At 42.3% G+C, this 17,136-nt stretch overlaps 1 protein-coding gene across 4 annotated transcripts in view; it reads right to left on the reverse strand.

The window, feature by feature from the left end:
* KLHL7 (kelch like family member 7) overlaps window positions 1-3,720 on the reverse strand; it is a 64,499-nt gene extending 60,779 nt beyond the window's left edge. For 2 of the 4 annotated variants that reach the window (XM_019928652.3, XM_019928643.3), the window contains exons 1-2: window positions 3,354-3,720; window positions 2,709-2,878 (exon numbers count right to left, since the gene is read on the reverse strand). Coding sequence is in view for 1 of the 4 variants with exons in the window: in XM_019928629.3 (XP_019784188.1) it covers window positions 3,354-3,473 (120 nt within the window). In the remaining 3 variants the exon portion in view is untranslated. The remainder of the gene's footprint in view (window positions 1-2,708; window positions 2,879-3,353) is intronic. The other 2 variants (XM_019928629.3, XM_019928634.3) reach the window with 1 other exon arrangement.
* Between the last annotated feature and the right edge of the window lie 13,416 nt (window positions 3,721-17,136).

Consider the following 17,136-nt stretch of genomic DNA (forward strand, 5'->3'; position numbering starts at 1 on the left):
AAGAACCTGCTGTATAAAAAAATAAATAAAATTCAAAAATTCAAAAATAGATGCTAGCTTTAAGAAAGCAAGACACACAAGTATATACTGTATGATTCCATGTATACAAGTTCAAAAACAGGACAAAAAATCTATGGTAGTAGAAATTAGAAATTACCTTTGAGGGGGTAGCAATTGAGAAGGGCATTAGGTGGAGACTTTCTGGTGTACTAGCCAAGTTCTTTTACTTGGAGGGGGTGCGTTCGTTTTGCAATAATTCTTTGAGCTGCACATTTATGATTTGGATCCTTTTCGTGAATTCTATACTTCATTGTAAAGTTTACTTAAAAACAAAAGGCTGGAAATGGCTGAAAGGATAATGGAGGAAAAGGCTCCACGGGAAGCTGAGGCTGCGGGCTCAGCAGAGCCCCCTTTCACCACGACGTAGAGACTGGCTGCAATGCTACAGAGACATGAAATGACCTATATCTTTTTCTAATATCACAAAACTAATTAATGATAGAGCAGGAATTGGGATTCAGAAATTCTAAGTTCACAGTGTTCTTAAATTTGTATAGGGATGTTTCTGGGGGCCCTTGTCATCCAGGCACTCATTATCTTGGTCCCCAAAGTAATGAGATCATAAGGGAAAGCAAAAATAGTAATAACACAAAAGTATTCACCATAGAAGAACACTTTTAAAACTGGTCCTCACTCAAACATTCCTCCTCTGGCTCAGAGCAGCTTCTATTTCTGCCTCTTCCCATCAACTGCCCTTGTCAGTCATTCCTGGTGCGCCTCTTCTGTGTTATGTTAAACAGAACAATACGTGTATAATGTAAATCAACTGCAAAGTGAAGCTGCCCATCTTACAAAAGATGCAGGATTCCACGAAGTTGGTAAAAGTGTTACTGGAGAACGGTCTGAATAACAAGCAAAGCCAATGACAAAAGGAGAAACTGGCAGATTAAGGCCAGTTAACCACTGTCGAAGAAATTCCTGATGTCTCACCCAGCATCCATTTTCCCCTTCCTACTCAGTAACAGAAACCTGGTATTTCAGTAACTTTATTTCTGTTTTAACAGTAAATAAGTAGATGCTAATATTGTTTAAAGCTAAGTCTAAGAAATGGATATGAATCAATTTTTAAACCCCAAAAGCTAAACATACAGTCTCAGACAATCCCCTCCTCCTCAACATCTGATGCTGCGACCCAGTTGCACCCCATCTACGCAGGAAATGAGGCAATGCTTTACAATGCTATAGTCTGTGTATGAAAACACATATTTGGGGGAGTGGGAGGGTTGTTGGAAACAAATGTGGGCACTGGTGAACTGCGGTGCAATTACCTTTCAGAGGCAGGCACTAGTTAAATGCACCAGCAATGCAAAGTCAGTGGTGTCCTAAATGTAAGAAAGGTTCACAGAAAAGGAACATGAAGGTATACATGGAAATAGATACATGAAAGTTACGTAAAATATTGAATTCAGGCATTCACAGCTACTTCAACCCAAAGACCAGGCAAGATATAAAGGCACTCCCACAAATATCTACTGCATCCATGCACAATGTCAGGAGCTGATGAACAAAGACAAGACCCCAGCAGAGTTTGCTTAAAGAAACCAAAGTTAATATCTTCATAAAACACTTAAATTCCTCTACTGTTGTCCATAGACCCATCAGAACTGAAACAGGAGGAAAGGGGGCAGGGCACAACCTTTAAAAGAATGACACAGCCATAGAACATGACAAAAACTGGTTAGAACCAACTAGGTCCAAAATGGTGGAAAGATCTGACTCCCAGTGCACCTTCTTCCTCATTACACGCTCACTGCAGTGTATTAGCATATGCTGAATGACACACCCACCAGTGCCCTGACTGCTCTGAGGTTAACCATAAAAGGCCAAAAAATGGGTGGTGGCCCTGTTCCTGGAAATCTCCGCCCCTTCCCCTCGAAATAGTTGGAATAATCCTCCCACTCATTAGTCTATGAAATTACGCAGCCCATAAAAACAAACCACCCCACATCTTGGGGCCTCTTGCCTTCTGAGATGGCCCGCACCCATCTGTGGAGTGTGTTTCTCCCAAGGCCGTTCTCGCCTTTTGAGACAGACTGCATTCTGTCTATGGAATGTGTATCTCTATAAATAAATCCACTTCTTACCTATCACCTTGTTTTTCACTGAATTTCTTCTGCCATGAGACATAAACTACATGAGCTTTGGGAACTCCCTGGCGGCCCAGCGGTTAGGACTCTGCACTTTCACTGCCGAGGGCGCAGGTTCAATCCCTGGTCGGGGAACTAAGATCCCACAAGCCACACTGCGCAGCCAAAAAAAAAACCCCCAAACAAAAAAAGCACCTGAGCGTCATTAAAGTCCTGAGACCAGGTGTGTGATCTCAATTAAAAGACGGTGGGTTCGAGTCCCTGCCTGTAGGTTCCAGTCCCAATCTGGGTTGTGTGGTTTCAGCACCACCCGATGAGCAAACTAGGTTTTGCAGTTACTTATACTCATGTCCTGCTTTTGTCATGAAAAACACGGTCACAAAACAAACATTCCCACAAATCTTCCTGGATGCATATTTCTAGAAATAAAGCTTCCAGGACGAGAAAATAACCAAGTGACTTTTCTACACCTACTGGTATAAGATGCTATGGAATTTAAAAACAAATAGATTCTCTAGTCTACATACTCTGGCGTTAAAACCCATTCTTTTCATAACCCACCTTTCGCCGACGTGCTGAAGACTTTCACTAATACGCCACACATCAAAGAACAAAGAACTCCTCTTAACAGAGGCGCACGGTGCCCTTAAAAGGCGGCACGGTATTTATCCACGACTGTTTCTGCTCTAAATTAACACGTACAGGAGGATTTGTCTTCTACTAGCTCCACCCTGGTAACACAGAAGGGGGGCGGGGATCCTTATTTTAGAGGAGCTGATGTCAGGCCAGCAATGCTTCTCCCTTCCTTGGGGGGCTTCGGTTTGGGCTGTGCCAGTGGGGTTCTTCGCCCGACATCTCACGACACCTTAAAACGGCTGGCCAATGGAGGGCTCCTCGCCTCACAAAGAGATAACTAGGGCACAGCTGTTATACAACGATACCCGACGCCGAATGCCGGCCCACGGGGCCCCATAGGAGTCAGGAGCCACAGCATCGGCGGACGACGAGGCACTTTTGCTCGAGAACAGTTTAACGCGACCCTCCACCGACAGCGGCTTCGCTGGCGTGCGAAAATGCAAGGAAGGGCAAGGACAGAGGAAGAAGAGGGTCGCGATCCCCAGGGCGCGGGTTTCAGCCGCGGCTGACAGGGGCCCGAGTCCCGGACCACCTCCCCGACGCCGTCGGTCACTCCCACAGAGGCGGTACCTGTTTCCGCATGTTATTCATGACGCCCATGAAGCCCGCCAACAGTTTAGCTTCCTCTCGAGCAGCAAGTTTCTTCTCGGTCTTCTTCTTGCTGCTCTTCTCCACCCCGGAGGCTGCCATCCTCCGTCAACGCGGTTCACGCCCGGGGCTCGCCGGGCCGGGCGAGGGGTTGCACGCTCCCGGCACGCTGGGGCTTCTGTTTACCAAACACCGAGGCCGGGACCGCGACTGCAGCGCCCTGCTCCCGAACAGCGCGGCGCGGCCACTGCGGTAGGACAAGGCCTGGCAGCCACCCGCAGAAGCACGCGGGGAAGCGATGCCTTCAACTCGGCTGCTTCTCCTGCCGAAGCAGAGCCCGGAGGAGGAGTCTGCGCACTTCGCTCAAGGGGGCGGGGGCGCTATGAAGGCAGCAGGGGGCGAAGCCTACGCGTCACAGCGGCGCGCCGTTCAGAGCGGCGCTAGGCGACGGCGCCGTCTTGCGCTTGGCGACCTGCGTCCTTCACGCACAGGCTGAGTTTTCATTTCAAGGTGGTTCGAGGATGCACGTGCCGTTCCCTTTGCCCAAGACAGATTTTACACAATTGGATTACGTGGCGAGATTATCTTTTTTGGATAATTGGGTGGCAGAACACATTAAAGGGTCTCCCATTAATGTAAGCTCCGTAGGAGCAGGGTTGGTGTTTTCTTAACTGCTGTATCAGAGACTGGCATATTGCAGGCGCTCAATAAATATTTATGAAATGAGGAAAGACTATCACATACTGAAAGTTAAAGGTTTATTGCACGGAGTACAAGATTTATTTGCTTGGGATTCATAAGGCAAGAACACACAATCCCCATTGATGTCTCCTTGATGTAGAATGCCTGCTTGCTTAGGCTGTTTTACTCCTCAATGTTGAGACTAAGATCAAGCGTCAGGTCCAGCAATCTTCAATTAGGCTTCCCCCAAGTGTTCTACAGGAACACGGAACTTAGTCACAGAACTCAGGAGCATGCTTTTTGTAACTATAATAATTTATTCTTTCTAGTATATGATAATATATAAGATTATTTGAAATTGTACATTATTTTACATTTTGAAAACATACATATCCCTTTAATTTGCTACCTAGGTCTAAATAGGAATACATAGAAACGTTTTAAGTAAAATAATTGACACTATCAAAGCATTATGCTTTCTCTTGATGAGAACAAAACAATATAGTATAGCTCAGATGAAAGAGCAAGTGACATATAAGCCTACATTTCTACAAAAAAATAAGACATTTATGTTTTTGTGCACCTTTTCTTTTTTCTTTTCATCTAAAGGTTCTCAGATCTTCTATTTTAATTAGCCAATACAGTCATCGCTGGGTATTTGCGGGGGGGTTGGTTCCGGGACCTGTCGGGGATACCAAAATCCATGAATGCTCAAAGTCCCATAATGAGCCCTCTATATCCATATTTCTGCATCAGGTGATTCAACCAACCATGGATCGTGTAGTACTACATATATTTAATGAAAAAAATCCATGTGTAAGTGGAACTGTGCAGTTCAGACCCCTGTTGTTCAAGAGTAAACTCTAATTTGAGAGTTTTAGAGTGGACCCTGGCAATGGAAACCATTTGTTCCTAATGGAATTAGAAATGAGGAAATTTTCATTTACTTTATTAAACGACCTAGGATACTGAAGAGTGAGTGTATTTAAACATTTTTTAATTGAAATGAAGTGGAAATCTGTCTTTTTACTCTAAGGCCTTGGCAGACGCTAAGGATCCATGATTCAAAGGCAGAAATGTTGGTGATGAGATGGAATGCTATTCTGTAACACGGCAAAGGAATCAAGGAGCAGTATCCTTTCTACCTGATGTTGGAACAGTCCTTTCACGTATTGCAGAATATAGAACACCAAGCGGCACGGAAGAGCCTTAGGATTCAGAGCTTAAAGAGACCATGGAGGTTATATAGCACAGAGTTTAGGCACTAGGCTTCGCCTGGATGCAAAGTCAAACTCGCCACTCTCTAGTTGTTCAATTTTAGGCAAATTGCTTAACTTCTCTTGTGTCTCAGTCTCCTTACCTGTAAAAATAGAACCTTCCATGGAACTGTTATAAGGTTTACAAAAATGCTTAGATTGGTGCCAGAGCAAGACAAACAGTATTACTTTATTGAGCTAATAATATTAACTATTATTATTTAATCCAGCATTTCCCCAAACGTGTTCTTCAGAATACTAGTGCTGTGAACCCTCCCCCTCTCCTCTCTCCTCTCCTGAAATAGTATCCCTGGGAATACAACTTGGCGAAATAAGTTAACATGTCATTCTCAGAGAAAATCTCAAATATATTTGCATATTAAGTGTTCGGAGAAGACTTGTTGTACCTATTGCTTGAACCTTGATTAGGTCTACTTTGCTGTAGTAGGGTACCTTTTGAGGTTTCTTAGCTTTTCTAAATGTCAGAAGACCTCCTTTGTCCCTTTTGTAAAGATAACTAATGAATGGAGGGATCATTCACCTGGAGGGAAGAGTCCCAAGTGGAAAAGGAAACTGACTGCAAGCTTGGAGGCATTGTGATCACCATTTTAAAAAGAGCTTTAGATCCAGATCATGACAGTGGAACCCTAGGTTTTAGAGACCTTTATAAATATGACAGGCAAAAAATGATTTTTTGTGTTATTTTAAAAATTCCTAATGAGATTGAATATTTTTTCATGTTTATTGGTCCTTTACGTTTTTTGTTTCATGCATTTTCTATATTGTCTATGTCCTTTGTTCATTTTTCTTTTGGATATTTTTTTCTTATTGATTTGTAAGCATGGAACTAACCAGGACCCTATGGGATTTCTAGGCACAAAAGTCTTTCTGTGTCCCCCGTTTCTTGTTTGTAGGAAATAGGCTTCATTCAGCCTCCATGGCCTTCCCTGAGTTCCAAAGGGCAGGTTCAAACAGTTGCTAATCAAGGAAGGGAGGGAATGCAGAAACAAGAGGGGAGCAGTCAAGAAACAATAATGCAGCCTTGGGGCAGGGTCCTGATTCTGCCTCTCAAGGAATATACATAACAGTATCTTTGAGCTGTTTTGCAGATACTGAAACCCCTACCAGGTGGAAGAAGTTAACTGTGTGATGCCCACAAGCATGTAGACCCCATACTGGTTGGAAACAGAAGGTTGATGATACTGACTCCCAATTACCTCACCACCAACCAATCAGAAAACTGTCCATGAGCTGATCATGCCATCTGCTTTGAACCATTAGTATAAAACTTCCAGGGCTTCCCTGGTGGCGCAGTGGTTGAGCGTCTGCCTGCCGATGCAGGGGACGCGGGTTCGTGCCCCGGTCCGGGAAGATCCCACGTGCCGCGGAGCGGCTGGGCCCGTGAGCCATGGCTGCTGAGCCTGTGCGTCCGGAGCCTGTGCACCGCAACGGGAGAGGCCACAACAGTGAGAGGCCCGCGTACCGCAGAAAAAAACAAAAAACAACAAAAAAACCTCCTCATTACTTCCTCCTGGTGGACACATAGTTTTGAGGGCATTAGTCCGCCGTGGCCCCCTTTGCCTGGCAAAGCAATAGAGCTATTCTTTTCTACTTCACCCAAAACTCTGTCTCTGAGATTCAGTTCGGTACCAGGGTACAGAGGCTGAATTTCACTTACAAGCATTCTTTGTTAAAGTGGGTTTTAGGTAAACTGTGAGATAATATATGTGTAAAATATCCAGTAAGTCATTGAAGACTCAGGATGAGGACGCCAATAAAAGAATACAAATGAAGGAAAGTAGAATACTGATTTAGAACTCGTGGAGGAAAAGGATCCAGCAGAGGCAAAAAAGAAGTATTCAGAGTGATGTGGAAGAGCATGTCCTCATACGATCCTCACAGGCCATGCTTCCTTTTTTAATGCAGTTTAGTATGGCATGCATGACTGCAGGAAGTCCAGTATTTTTTGAGTTTTCCTCCCCAAGTACTGTATATCCAAGAAGCTGGTTCATGTCCAAATGTTCATCCTTCTAGCTATTTTTCTTCGCAAACCCAAAACCCAGTGTGTCCCCGTGAGGCCAGAGGATTCCACAGAGCAGCCCTGATGCTGAAACTCCAGAATTTGCTGCTGATGCAATGTTGACTAAGGTGCCTGGTACACTGCCTTCTGAAACCTGAGCAGTCTGAAGGCATGCCCTGACCAGGCCATGCTGCTGTTGCCCAGTGACCATCTGCACTGTCACTGCTGTTGCTGGCACTGAACCTCAGGATTGCTGTCTGCTGACCCCTGCCAACCCAAACAGCGGTGGCTCTAATTCCACCCCAGGTCCTAGCCCAGGCTATGGTTGTTCCTCCTTGTACAAAGGAGAAATGCACAATTTGTTATCATGCGGGATTGAAACTACAGGGTTAACGGAAGCTGGCGTCTTAGAAATCCTTGAGTGTGTCTTACAGAACAGCAGATAAGGGAACAGCTTATTAAACCCCCCTCTGTTTGTAACCTGCCTTTACTAATTAACCTGCTTTAGTTGTTGTTTTTCTTTAATTGCCTACCCTCCAAGCTTCACATAGCCTAGATAATATATTACAGGACTCCTTAACCACCCTTACAGATAACACCTCTGATGTATGGGTCACTATAGTAACAGGTGGGCTTAAGTTGTTTCCCAGGGACCTGGAGTTGACTCTCGCCCAGTTCAAACTGGCCAAGAGTGGTTGGGACCACTGACCCCCAAACTGGGCCTGCCCAGGTGTTCCGTAAATGACCTTTTGACATCAGAAGACTAAAAACTGCACCATTTTTGAGCATGTATCCCATGAAGAGGTATGTAATGCAGATACGCCTCTGCAGAACACCGATTACCTCACCTTTTCCCTACCTCCAGTCACATTTCCCATGCCTAAGACCACCCTTTTTTTTTTTTAAATTAATTTATTTATTTTTGGCCGTGTTGGGTCTTCGTTGCTGCACGCAGGCTTTCTCTAGTTGCAGCAAGCGGGGGCTACTCTTCATTGCGGTGCACGGGCTTCTCATTGTGGTGGCTTCTCTTGTTGCAGAGCACGGGCTCTAGGCATGTGGGCTCAGTCGTTTTGCCTCGCGGGCTCTAGAGCGCAGGCTCAGTCGTTGTGGCTCACAGGCTTAGTTCCTCTATGGCATGTGGGATCTTCCCAGGCCAGGGATTGAACCCGTGAACACGTGTCCCCTACATTGGCAGGCGGATTCTTAACCCCTGCGCCACCAGGGAAGCCCTCTAAGCTTCTTGTCTATCATCTTCTGCACATTTCTACCTACCTTTCCCCATACGCCACAAGTCTTTCCAACAATAGACAAAACAGAAAAATTACAAGCAATTTTCTAAATCCCCAAATAGGTTGAGCACAATTTCCAAGTATTCCATTGCTGTACCAACATTCAAAGTCTTTTGGGAAAATCTTTCAAAATTGTGAGGAAATGATTCAAAAAGACAGGCTTTGATATGGAAAGATAGCAGAACACATTGAAAATACATAGAAAAACTGTCTGGAAACCAAATTATAAACCAAATTGCTAACAGTGCTTATATATAGGGGATGAGAGATATTTGAACAGAAATAAAAAAGGAAAAATTTATTCTCATAATCCCTCAACAAAGGCTCTTCTTATTCTAAGTTTTACCATTTCTTTTAGGGAAACAAATAAGGAGTAACAGAAACAGCAAATATATGGGAGTTACACATACTGCAAAGTTCTTTAAGAAAACGACCCGGGTACATTTCTCTTGGCACAGAGCTTTGGTATTTTATTATAGTCACATGGTTACATTGATGTACCTAAAAAGTCCAGGTCAGGTCCTTCATGGTGCAGTCAGCTGATGAGAGGCTGGGAAGGAGAGGTCTGGGGACCTGCTGTGAGCTAAGAATACATCTCTCTTGGTCCCAACCACAAAGCCATAAAAACTATCAATAAAACATACTCTGGAATGAATGTTTAGAGGGCTGCCTCTTTCTGTAGACAGGGTAGGAGCTAAGAAGAATGCAAGATAGATGAGATACCTGTGAATTTATGTCAGTATTTGAAGGGCAGGTAAGTATCTCAGATAATGTGTGGAACAATACAGAGCTTTAAAAACAAAACTCTTGAACAAGTGTATTTGTTCGAATGTATCTACTTTTTATTAGTGAGGGAATCAGGAATTAGGCAATGAGACAAAAGAGTTGGTTTCCTTGAATGCTTTCACAAACACATAGATGTGTACACTGTTTACACAAAAAAAATTGTGGCTAATTGAGATACAAAACTGGATAACATGCTACAGGGCAATAAAACCATAACATCTTCTGGGTTACTTTCTCTGAAGGCTATAAAATCGTAACACCTTATCAAATCCCTCAGGGTAACCTCCAGCTTTATAGGGCTGTGGCACCATTTGCCCTTTTATGAATTGTGGGCTGTTGGTCAAACATACTTTGAAAACAAAGCTACTAGAATACTGTAAGGGAGCCAGTATTTTCCTGTACCACCATGGCTAAAATTGTGTATAAAATAGGAATAAAGGCTCCAGGAGGCATGTCTAGGGATTCAACTCATGACTTTCAGTATTTGGAATGTGGGAAATTGGTTTTGGCTGCTCAGAAACGTCTATTACCCACCAGTTAATTTCCCACTGAGTTCAATATTTAGGCAAAATGACTGTTCCTTTCTAGCTGCCTTCACAACCAATGCTGCTTCTTTTAAATGCAAGAGTCAAAAAACTGCTTATAAAATCAGGACCAAAAGAAATTCTGTTGGCAGGGATTTGTTTTTCCTCCTTACCTTTGTATCAGTCTAACACAGGGCCTGGCACATAGTAGACATTCAGTAAATGAAGTAAGCATATACAAATTTAACTAGACTATAAATACTTCTTGTCTATAAACTTTGCCTAGTACTGGAATGTGATAAAATTGGATAAATGGAGTTTGTGAATTGCCTGTTCAAATTTCAGCATCTTTTCAGAAAGTAAGGCAATAAGGTCTCCTGTTAACCTCACCCTCATGAGGTTTGGAGAATCTTTTATACATTACTTTGATTATGGAAAATCATCCATAATCATGGATTATGGAAAATCTTTTATACATTACTTCACCCTCCTCCATTTGTGAGGCTAGGTACCCCGAATTTTGTCTCTTACAAATGATTCAAAGAGATAGTAACTTAAATGTGTCCCCAAATTTGGTTCATTTGTGATTTTTTTGAATGATTAAGTGATCAATTTTATTTATTTTTAAACTATTTATTTATTTATTTAGGCTGTGCCTGGTCTTAGTTGTGGCATGCGGGATCTAGTTCCCAGACCGGGGATCGAACCCGCGCCCCCTGCATTGGGGACGTGGAGCCTTACCCATTGGACCACCAGGGAAGTCCCTCATTTGTGATTTTTAAAGGATAACTTCTCTTCTTTTGGGGTAGTATTAACTTCTCAGTGATTAGAAATGAACAGAGCACTTTGTTGCTTCGTACTCAACATTAACTGCTGCTTCCTTCAGACAAGCAGAGAGGAAGTCATTTTCAAGATGGAAGTATAATATTAGTTGACAGACCCTACAGTATTCCCACAAAGTGCATACAAATCATTGAAGTCTATTCTTTACCTGGTAATCTGTGATACAGTTTTAGGAAGAATCTTATTGTAATACAACAACATTTCATTCTTTGAGTGTGTGTGTGTGTGTGTGTGTGTGTGTGTGTTTGTGTGAATGGGGGGCACTTAAATTTTGATTTGCTTGTCTTTGAGAAACAGTCTAGATTTTAAGAGAGAGGTTGGCCCCAAGTCACATGAGCTCCGTGCTAAAGCCCAGCCAATCCATGGAGACAGGAGCTGTACTCTCTCTCCACCCTCTGGCTGCCTCACAAGGGAACTGAGAAGATGCCTGAGCCCTCTGACTCAGATGTGGCTGTATTCAATGCTTAGCTCCAAGAATCTGACATTAGTCATGGTTCCAGTTCTCTGGGTGGGGCAAGATGCAGTTTGTTCTGATGAAAAGTGCAACTAAGGGGAGGAAACTCAGTGGGGAATTAGCTGGTAAGAGGAAAACTTTAGAATCAAGTGGTACTTGGTTTTCATAGCCTAAGTGAAAAACCTCACAGTGGAAAAAAAATTGTATTTCCTGCTTTAGAGAAAGCTCCAGGGGATCATAAGCCACAGTTACAGAGCTCTTGCAGAACACTGACTCTCTGTCGCTACCAAGGGGGAGGTTAAGATGAATATTTTACTTCATCCAATTTGGGAATCTAGTTCGAACCCAGAGGAATGGAGATTGTTTAAGAGAGAATAGTTGAGTTCTTGTTCATGGTTCATATCTTGTCCTCATTATGTCCCTAAGTGATTTTCCCAAATCTTTGTGGTTTCCAACTCTCTTCCCTCCTCTTGTCATATGTAAATAGCTCTCCATACAAGATTAGGGAAAGGAAATAAGTTAGAATTAAGGTAGAAAGCTTTGTTTTGCAGCTGTCCCCCAAGCATTCTCCTTTGTATCTGGAAACCTATGTCTCTGTGTTTTTCTATGGGTTTACCATGTTTTCTTTAGCAGAAGCATGGGGAAAATTCTCAGAGGTCAGTAAAACCCCAGCCTATGAGAAAACTAGGACATAGCAATTTAATATACTTGGGAAAATGAGTATGAACTCAAGACTCCAAAAAGACTTATATTTTCCAACTCTGTGACTTCTCCAATGCCTCAATAGCAGTAGCATTCACTCACCACCAACTCTCATGTGTACTTATAATGCCCATATTTGGGTCTTTGATACTTTTCTCCACCAAAAGGAGCCTGGACTCCTTGGACTGTAGCAGTTTCCCAGGTGACAGGAAAAAAATGGAAACGGGTCAGGAAATATCCTTCTATTGACAGAAGACAAAGATTCTTTAAAAAAACATTAGAGTCAGTGCTGAAAGGGCATAGGTGTAAATTAAAGGCGTTCCCATATTCTAAATTTCAAAAAATTAAGAATCAAATGATTATTTTTATTTTTTAAGTTCACAATAATACTCAAAAGAAAAAAGTTAAAATAATAAAATGTAAGAAAAAAGGTGGATATAAGACAAAAGAATGGTGAAGATGAATAGATTTGTTTAATTTTTACTTATTAATGATATTAAATAGTGAATAAGACAGTAAGTAGTTTTTTTTTTTTTTTTTTTTTGCGGTACGCGGGCCTCTCACTGCCGCGTCCTCTCCCGTTGCGGAGCACAGGCTCTGAACGCGCAGGCGCAGCGGCCATGGCTCACGGGCCCAGCCGCTCCGCCGCATGTGGGATCCTCCCGGACCGGGGCACGAACCCGTGTCCCCTGCATCGGCAGGCGGACGCTCATCCACTGCGCCACCAGGGAAGCCCAGTAAGTAGTTTTTTTCTTTTCAATTTCTATGTCTTGCTAAAGGATAATTTTTAAAAGCGGGCATTATTTCTATATGACATTCTTATGTAGACATAAAATAAATCCATGTGACTCATTAATTAATGAGGGTACCAGCCCTATGTTACTACTTGGTCAAAGGAAAATTAAAAAAACACGTATATATAGAGGCAATAAGGAATGCCCAAAGAAATTTACAAATAGATGAAAATGCGTATATCCACAGGCAATAATAAACTACATTCGACTGTTAATTTGCATTTCTATAGACAAAAATCCTTTGTACTATTATTAGTTCACTAGAGCTTACAGAGTTGTAAAATAGTTTACAGTGGAGGAAAAATATGGTTTTCTTCTACCTTTCTAAGTTCTTGGCTGGGACAAGAACAAGACAGATTCACAAGAGAAAAGCGTATGAATTTGTTTAATAAAGTTCTACGTGACACAAGATATTTCATAAGAAAATGAAGATCTGAAGTGGTTACACCTGAGTGCTTGTTTTTTTTCTAATTTATTAATTAATTAATTTTTTGGCTGCATTAAGTCTTCATTTCTGCGCACGGGCTTTCTCTAGTTGTGGCGAGCGGTGGCTACTCTTCGTTGTGGAGCCCAGGCTTCTCATGGTGGTGGCTTCTCGTTGCGGAGCACAGGCTCTAGGCAAGCGGGCTTCAGTAGTTGTGGCACACGGGCTCAGTAGTTGTGGCTCGCGGGCTCTAGAGCACAGGCTTGCTAGTTGTGGTGCATGGGCTTAGTTGCTCCGCGGCATGTGGGATCTTCCCGGACCAGGGCTCGAATGCGTGTCGCCTGCATTGGCAGGCGGATTCCCAACCACTGTGCCACCAGGGAAGTCCCATACCTGAGTGTTTTAATGCTAGGTTTGATGAAGCGTAGAGAGTGGCGGAAAAATGTGATAGGGCAAAAAAGGGATATGAGCTAAGTATAGAAAACTGGGGTAAACAGCAGGGCCTGTTCAGATTCCTCTCAGAGTCTTGGAGATAAGGATGTTCTTTTCCTCCAAGTACAGGGAGGGCACTTCTCACATAAGGGTTTCATAAACTGCTTCAGGGTAAGGTCAGAAAGTCCTTCCTGCACACGCCATCTCTCAAATTTCTTCAGCTTAATATATTCAATATGCCAAGTTGTCATATTTTGTGGTAGTGTGTCCTGAACCCCACCAATGAACTGTGGAAAATTGTGCTAGACAGGAGAGTTAACAATTTTTTTTTCTGATTTCAAAGTCTTTCACAATTTTTCCTCACAGTCTGTTTATGAAGTATATAAATGTCCTTATTTTTATGTCTGTATACAGGAAAGAATATACACAGGGAACAACAGAAGAAGTAGATATTGTTCCAAGAAACTCTTCAACACCAGCAGCCACATGAAGTAACCAACAGAATGGGGGTATGACAACTATTCAGCACATACAATAGCCGTGCAAGAAGATAATGTATTCCAAGAAAATAAAAGAGCCAGTTATCCCAAAGAAGAGAATTGGCTACACAGACATAATCCTTAACCACCCAGGAGAAGACATCTCTATATCTTTGTTATGCGAAGTATGTTTCAAGGACCAGTAGCATCAGCACCACTTGGGAGCTTGTTAGAAATGCAGAATCTCAGGTCCTATTCCAAACCTACTGAATCAAAGTCTGTAGTTTAACAAGATTCGCAGGTGATTTGCATGTACCTTAAAGTTTACAAAACCCTGATCTAGATATTCTGCTAATTATAATGAGGTACTCATGAAACAGAAGTCGTCAATTAAAACTTCAGGTTGGACTATTAAGTCAGAGTGGTAAGCTATTTGGTTATATACTGCCAGACATAGAAAACATGAAAGAACATATCATTTTGTAGAGAGAAACCATGTGTCAAAAAATTAAAATCTATAAGAAAGGCAATTAATTAAAAGTAAGAGTGAGTATTCACTATAATAGAGGTTTAATAGAGTAACCAGTGGTTTGGGGTAGAATCAGTGGTTTGGGGTAGACCTGTGTGATTGGATTCCAAATCCAATTGAGAAGCAGTCATTTGTCTACCCAAACCATTTCGTGCTACTATCAGTATAATATTGTGTGTGTGTGTTTTGTCTTTATTATAAGTTGTTTAAAACATTTATAAGAACCTATGTTAATTTGTGATTTAAAGTCATTATTTATTTAATTTAATTTTTATTTTTAAATGTTTTGGCTGTGCGGCACATGGGATTTTAGTTTCCTGACCAGGGATCGAACCTGCGCCCCCTGCCTTGGAAGCGGGCAGTCTGAACCACTGGACTGCCAGGGAAGTCCCTAAGTCATTATCTAGAGAGTATAATTAAATAAGCTTATAATCAATGTTTGAATATCTGAGAAATTTGACTTGTAAATCTGTGATTGGATTTATCAGCAGTATGAATGTTGTATGAATATTTAGGATAATGTTGATTGTTTACTATTTAAAGAAATGCGAATTGCTTAATGCGTCAGTCAGGTTTCTTCTGCAATATTGATGTGTAAAGTGTGACACCCAAATCGCTTATTTCATGATCACGGCCTGTAGCTGGGGGCTGGTGAGGATCTCTTTCAGGTTGTGTGTTGAGTTTAGGTATGTTCCATGTGTTTCTATTGTGGGACCAGTGGCTACTCAAGGATCTTTTCAAGCTAGATGGCAGAAGTGCAAGAGAAGAGTAGAAACAGGTAACTACCTTAATACCTTGGCTCAAAACTGACAGGCTCTCTTTTCTACCCATATTCCATTGTCTAAAGCATGTCACATGGCCAAGGCCAACATCAAAGAGGTAAGGAAGAATGGTCTGCCTGCAGTGAACCATGGCGAAGAGAGGAGGGAAGGAAGAATTGTGGGCAAATAATGTAGTCTACCACATTTAATACATCCACGAGATTAAAATATTGGATAATAACCAAAGCACAAATAGTAGTGATCATTCGTCATGCACAAAAGCCTCTCATAAAGAAAAACCTTTATCAGTAACAAAGTTCTGAGGAATAAAAGACTATTTTTGTGGGGTCAAATGCAGTATGATGTGAACTTATTATTTGATCTCAGTGTTTTTGTAGCAGGATTGCAAAATTACTGATGATAACAGAAATTTAGAAAAAATTTAGTTTCTTTATTTTGTCTATAGCTGATCTGGTCTTATGACCTGGTAGGTAGTGGGAAAGAAAAAACAAAACAAAACTAACTTGATTTGATCTGGTTTCAACGTATTCTGATCCAGTAATTTAAACCACCTCATCAAATATTTCTCAGGTTCTGAGATTTCCCACATTTTCACTTCTCACTGCCCTGCTATCTGAGAATACATGGGGAAGCGTATAGTTTCTTGTATTCTTATGGTATGGGGTTGGGAGAGGGGGTCCGTATGGACTTGTCCTGTCCTGGCTTTTGATTGTGTACTGGTCAGTTCATCCAAGTTTTGGCTACAGACTTCAGTTGCTCCTAAAGTTGTCTATTTTTTCCTGCTTTAATCAGGGCTTGGTCATGCCTTCCTTGTTTGCTTGGCCCTCGTTCAACTCTCTCTGGCTGCAGACCCTCTGGTTCTCTCCCCCATCCAGCCCCCGGCCAGGCTGTCCATCCTGAAAACACAGTGGGATCATCTCTTCCATTGCCACAACAGGTCCCATGGCAAGCTTCTGGCTGCCAATTCTGTGTCCATGTTACATGGGTACCAAGGTAGGCTTCTGAGTGCAAATTAAGTTCTCTCTCTCATTCTCTCTCTCTTTCTCTCAGGGAGGGACCTCAGCACTGCAGTCTTCTAATCATACTAGGGCATCACATGGTGAAGTGAAGCCACTCAGCGTAAGTCTCCCGGAATCCCGCAAGGACAAGAAGAGCACCTTGGAGCATGAGTTTCTCATTGCCCACTTTCCCTTCCTCTGATCCCTCTTTTCCTTCTCACCATCCCAGAGACCACAGAGGAAGGTTTTCTTTTATTTCTCTATCCATCCTCTTTCTACACACCTACAGAGTAGGAAGTTTCTTGGCATAGTGTTTAAGTGAAAGAGGAAAAGCTCTATGATTTTGTTTGCCAAGTCTAGCTCCTAACATGTTAAGTGGGAGCCAGAGAGATGTAGAAAATAAATCTCCTTCCCCTTGACTGTTTCTCATTGTAAAATCCTAGTTTACATGTCAGAAGCTGCCTGTTGTTTCTTTCATTCCTAATTACCACCCTTCCCCAAAGATAGGTGCTTTAACTCTTTAAAGAGAAGGTCAAGACTAGGAAAAGAAAAAGAGAAAAACGTGAATTTTTCAAAGTTCAGCTGCTGTTGCACTGACACTCTGTACTTGTCAGGGCTCAAGTTGAACAATACTTCAGACAATCAGATTTGCTTCCACTCTTAGGTCTACTATCTTCATAGGCAACATGGTGGAGCACAGTTTAGGGCATACATGACCTGAGGTTGACATTCACTTGTAAACAGCCATTAACTGTGTGTGTGTGTGTGTGTG

This window comes from Tursiops truncatus, chromosome 9 (genome assembly GCF_011762595.2).
Source record: "Tursiops truncatus isolate mTurTru1 chromosome 9, mTurTru1.mat.Y, whole genome shotgun sequence".
Lineage (NCBI taxonomy): Eukaryota > Metazoa > Chordata > Mammalia > Artiodactyla > Delphinidae > Tursiops > Tursiops truncatus.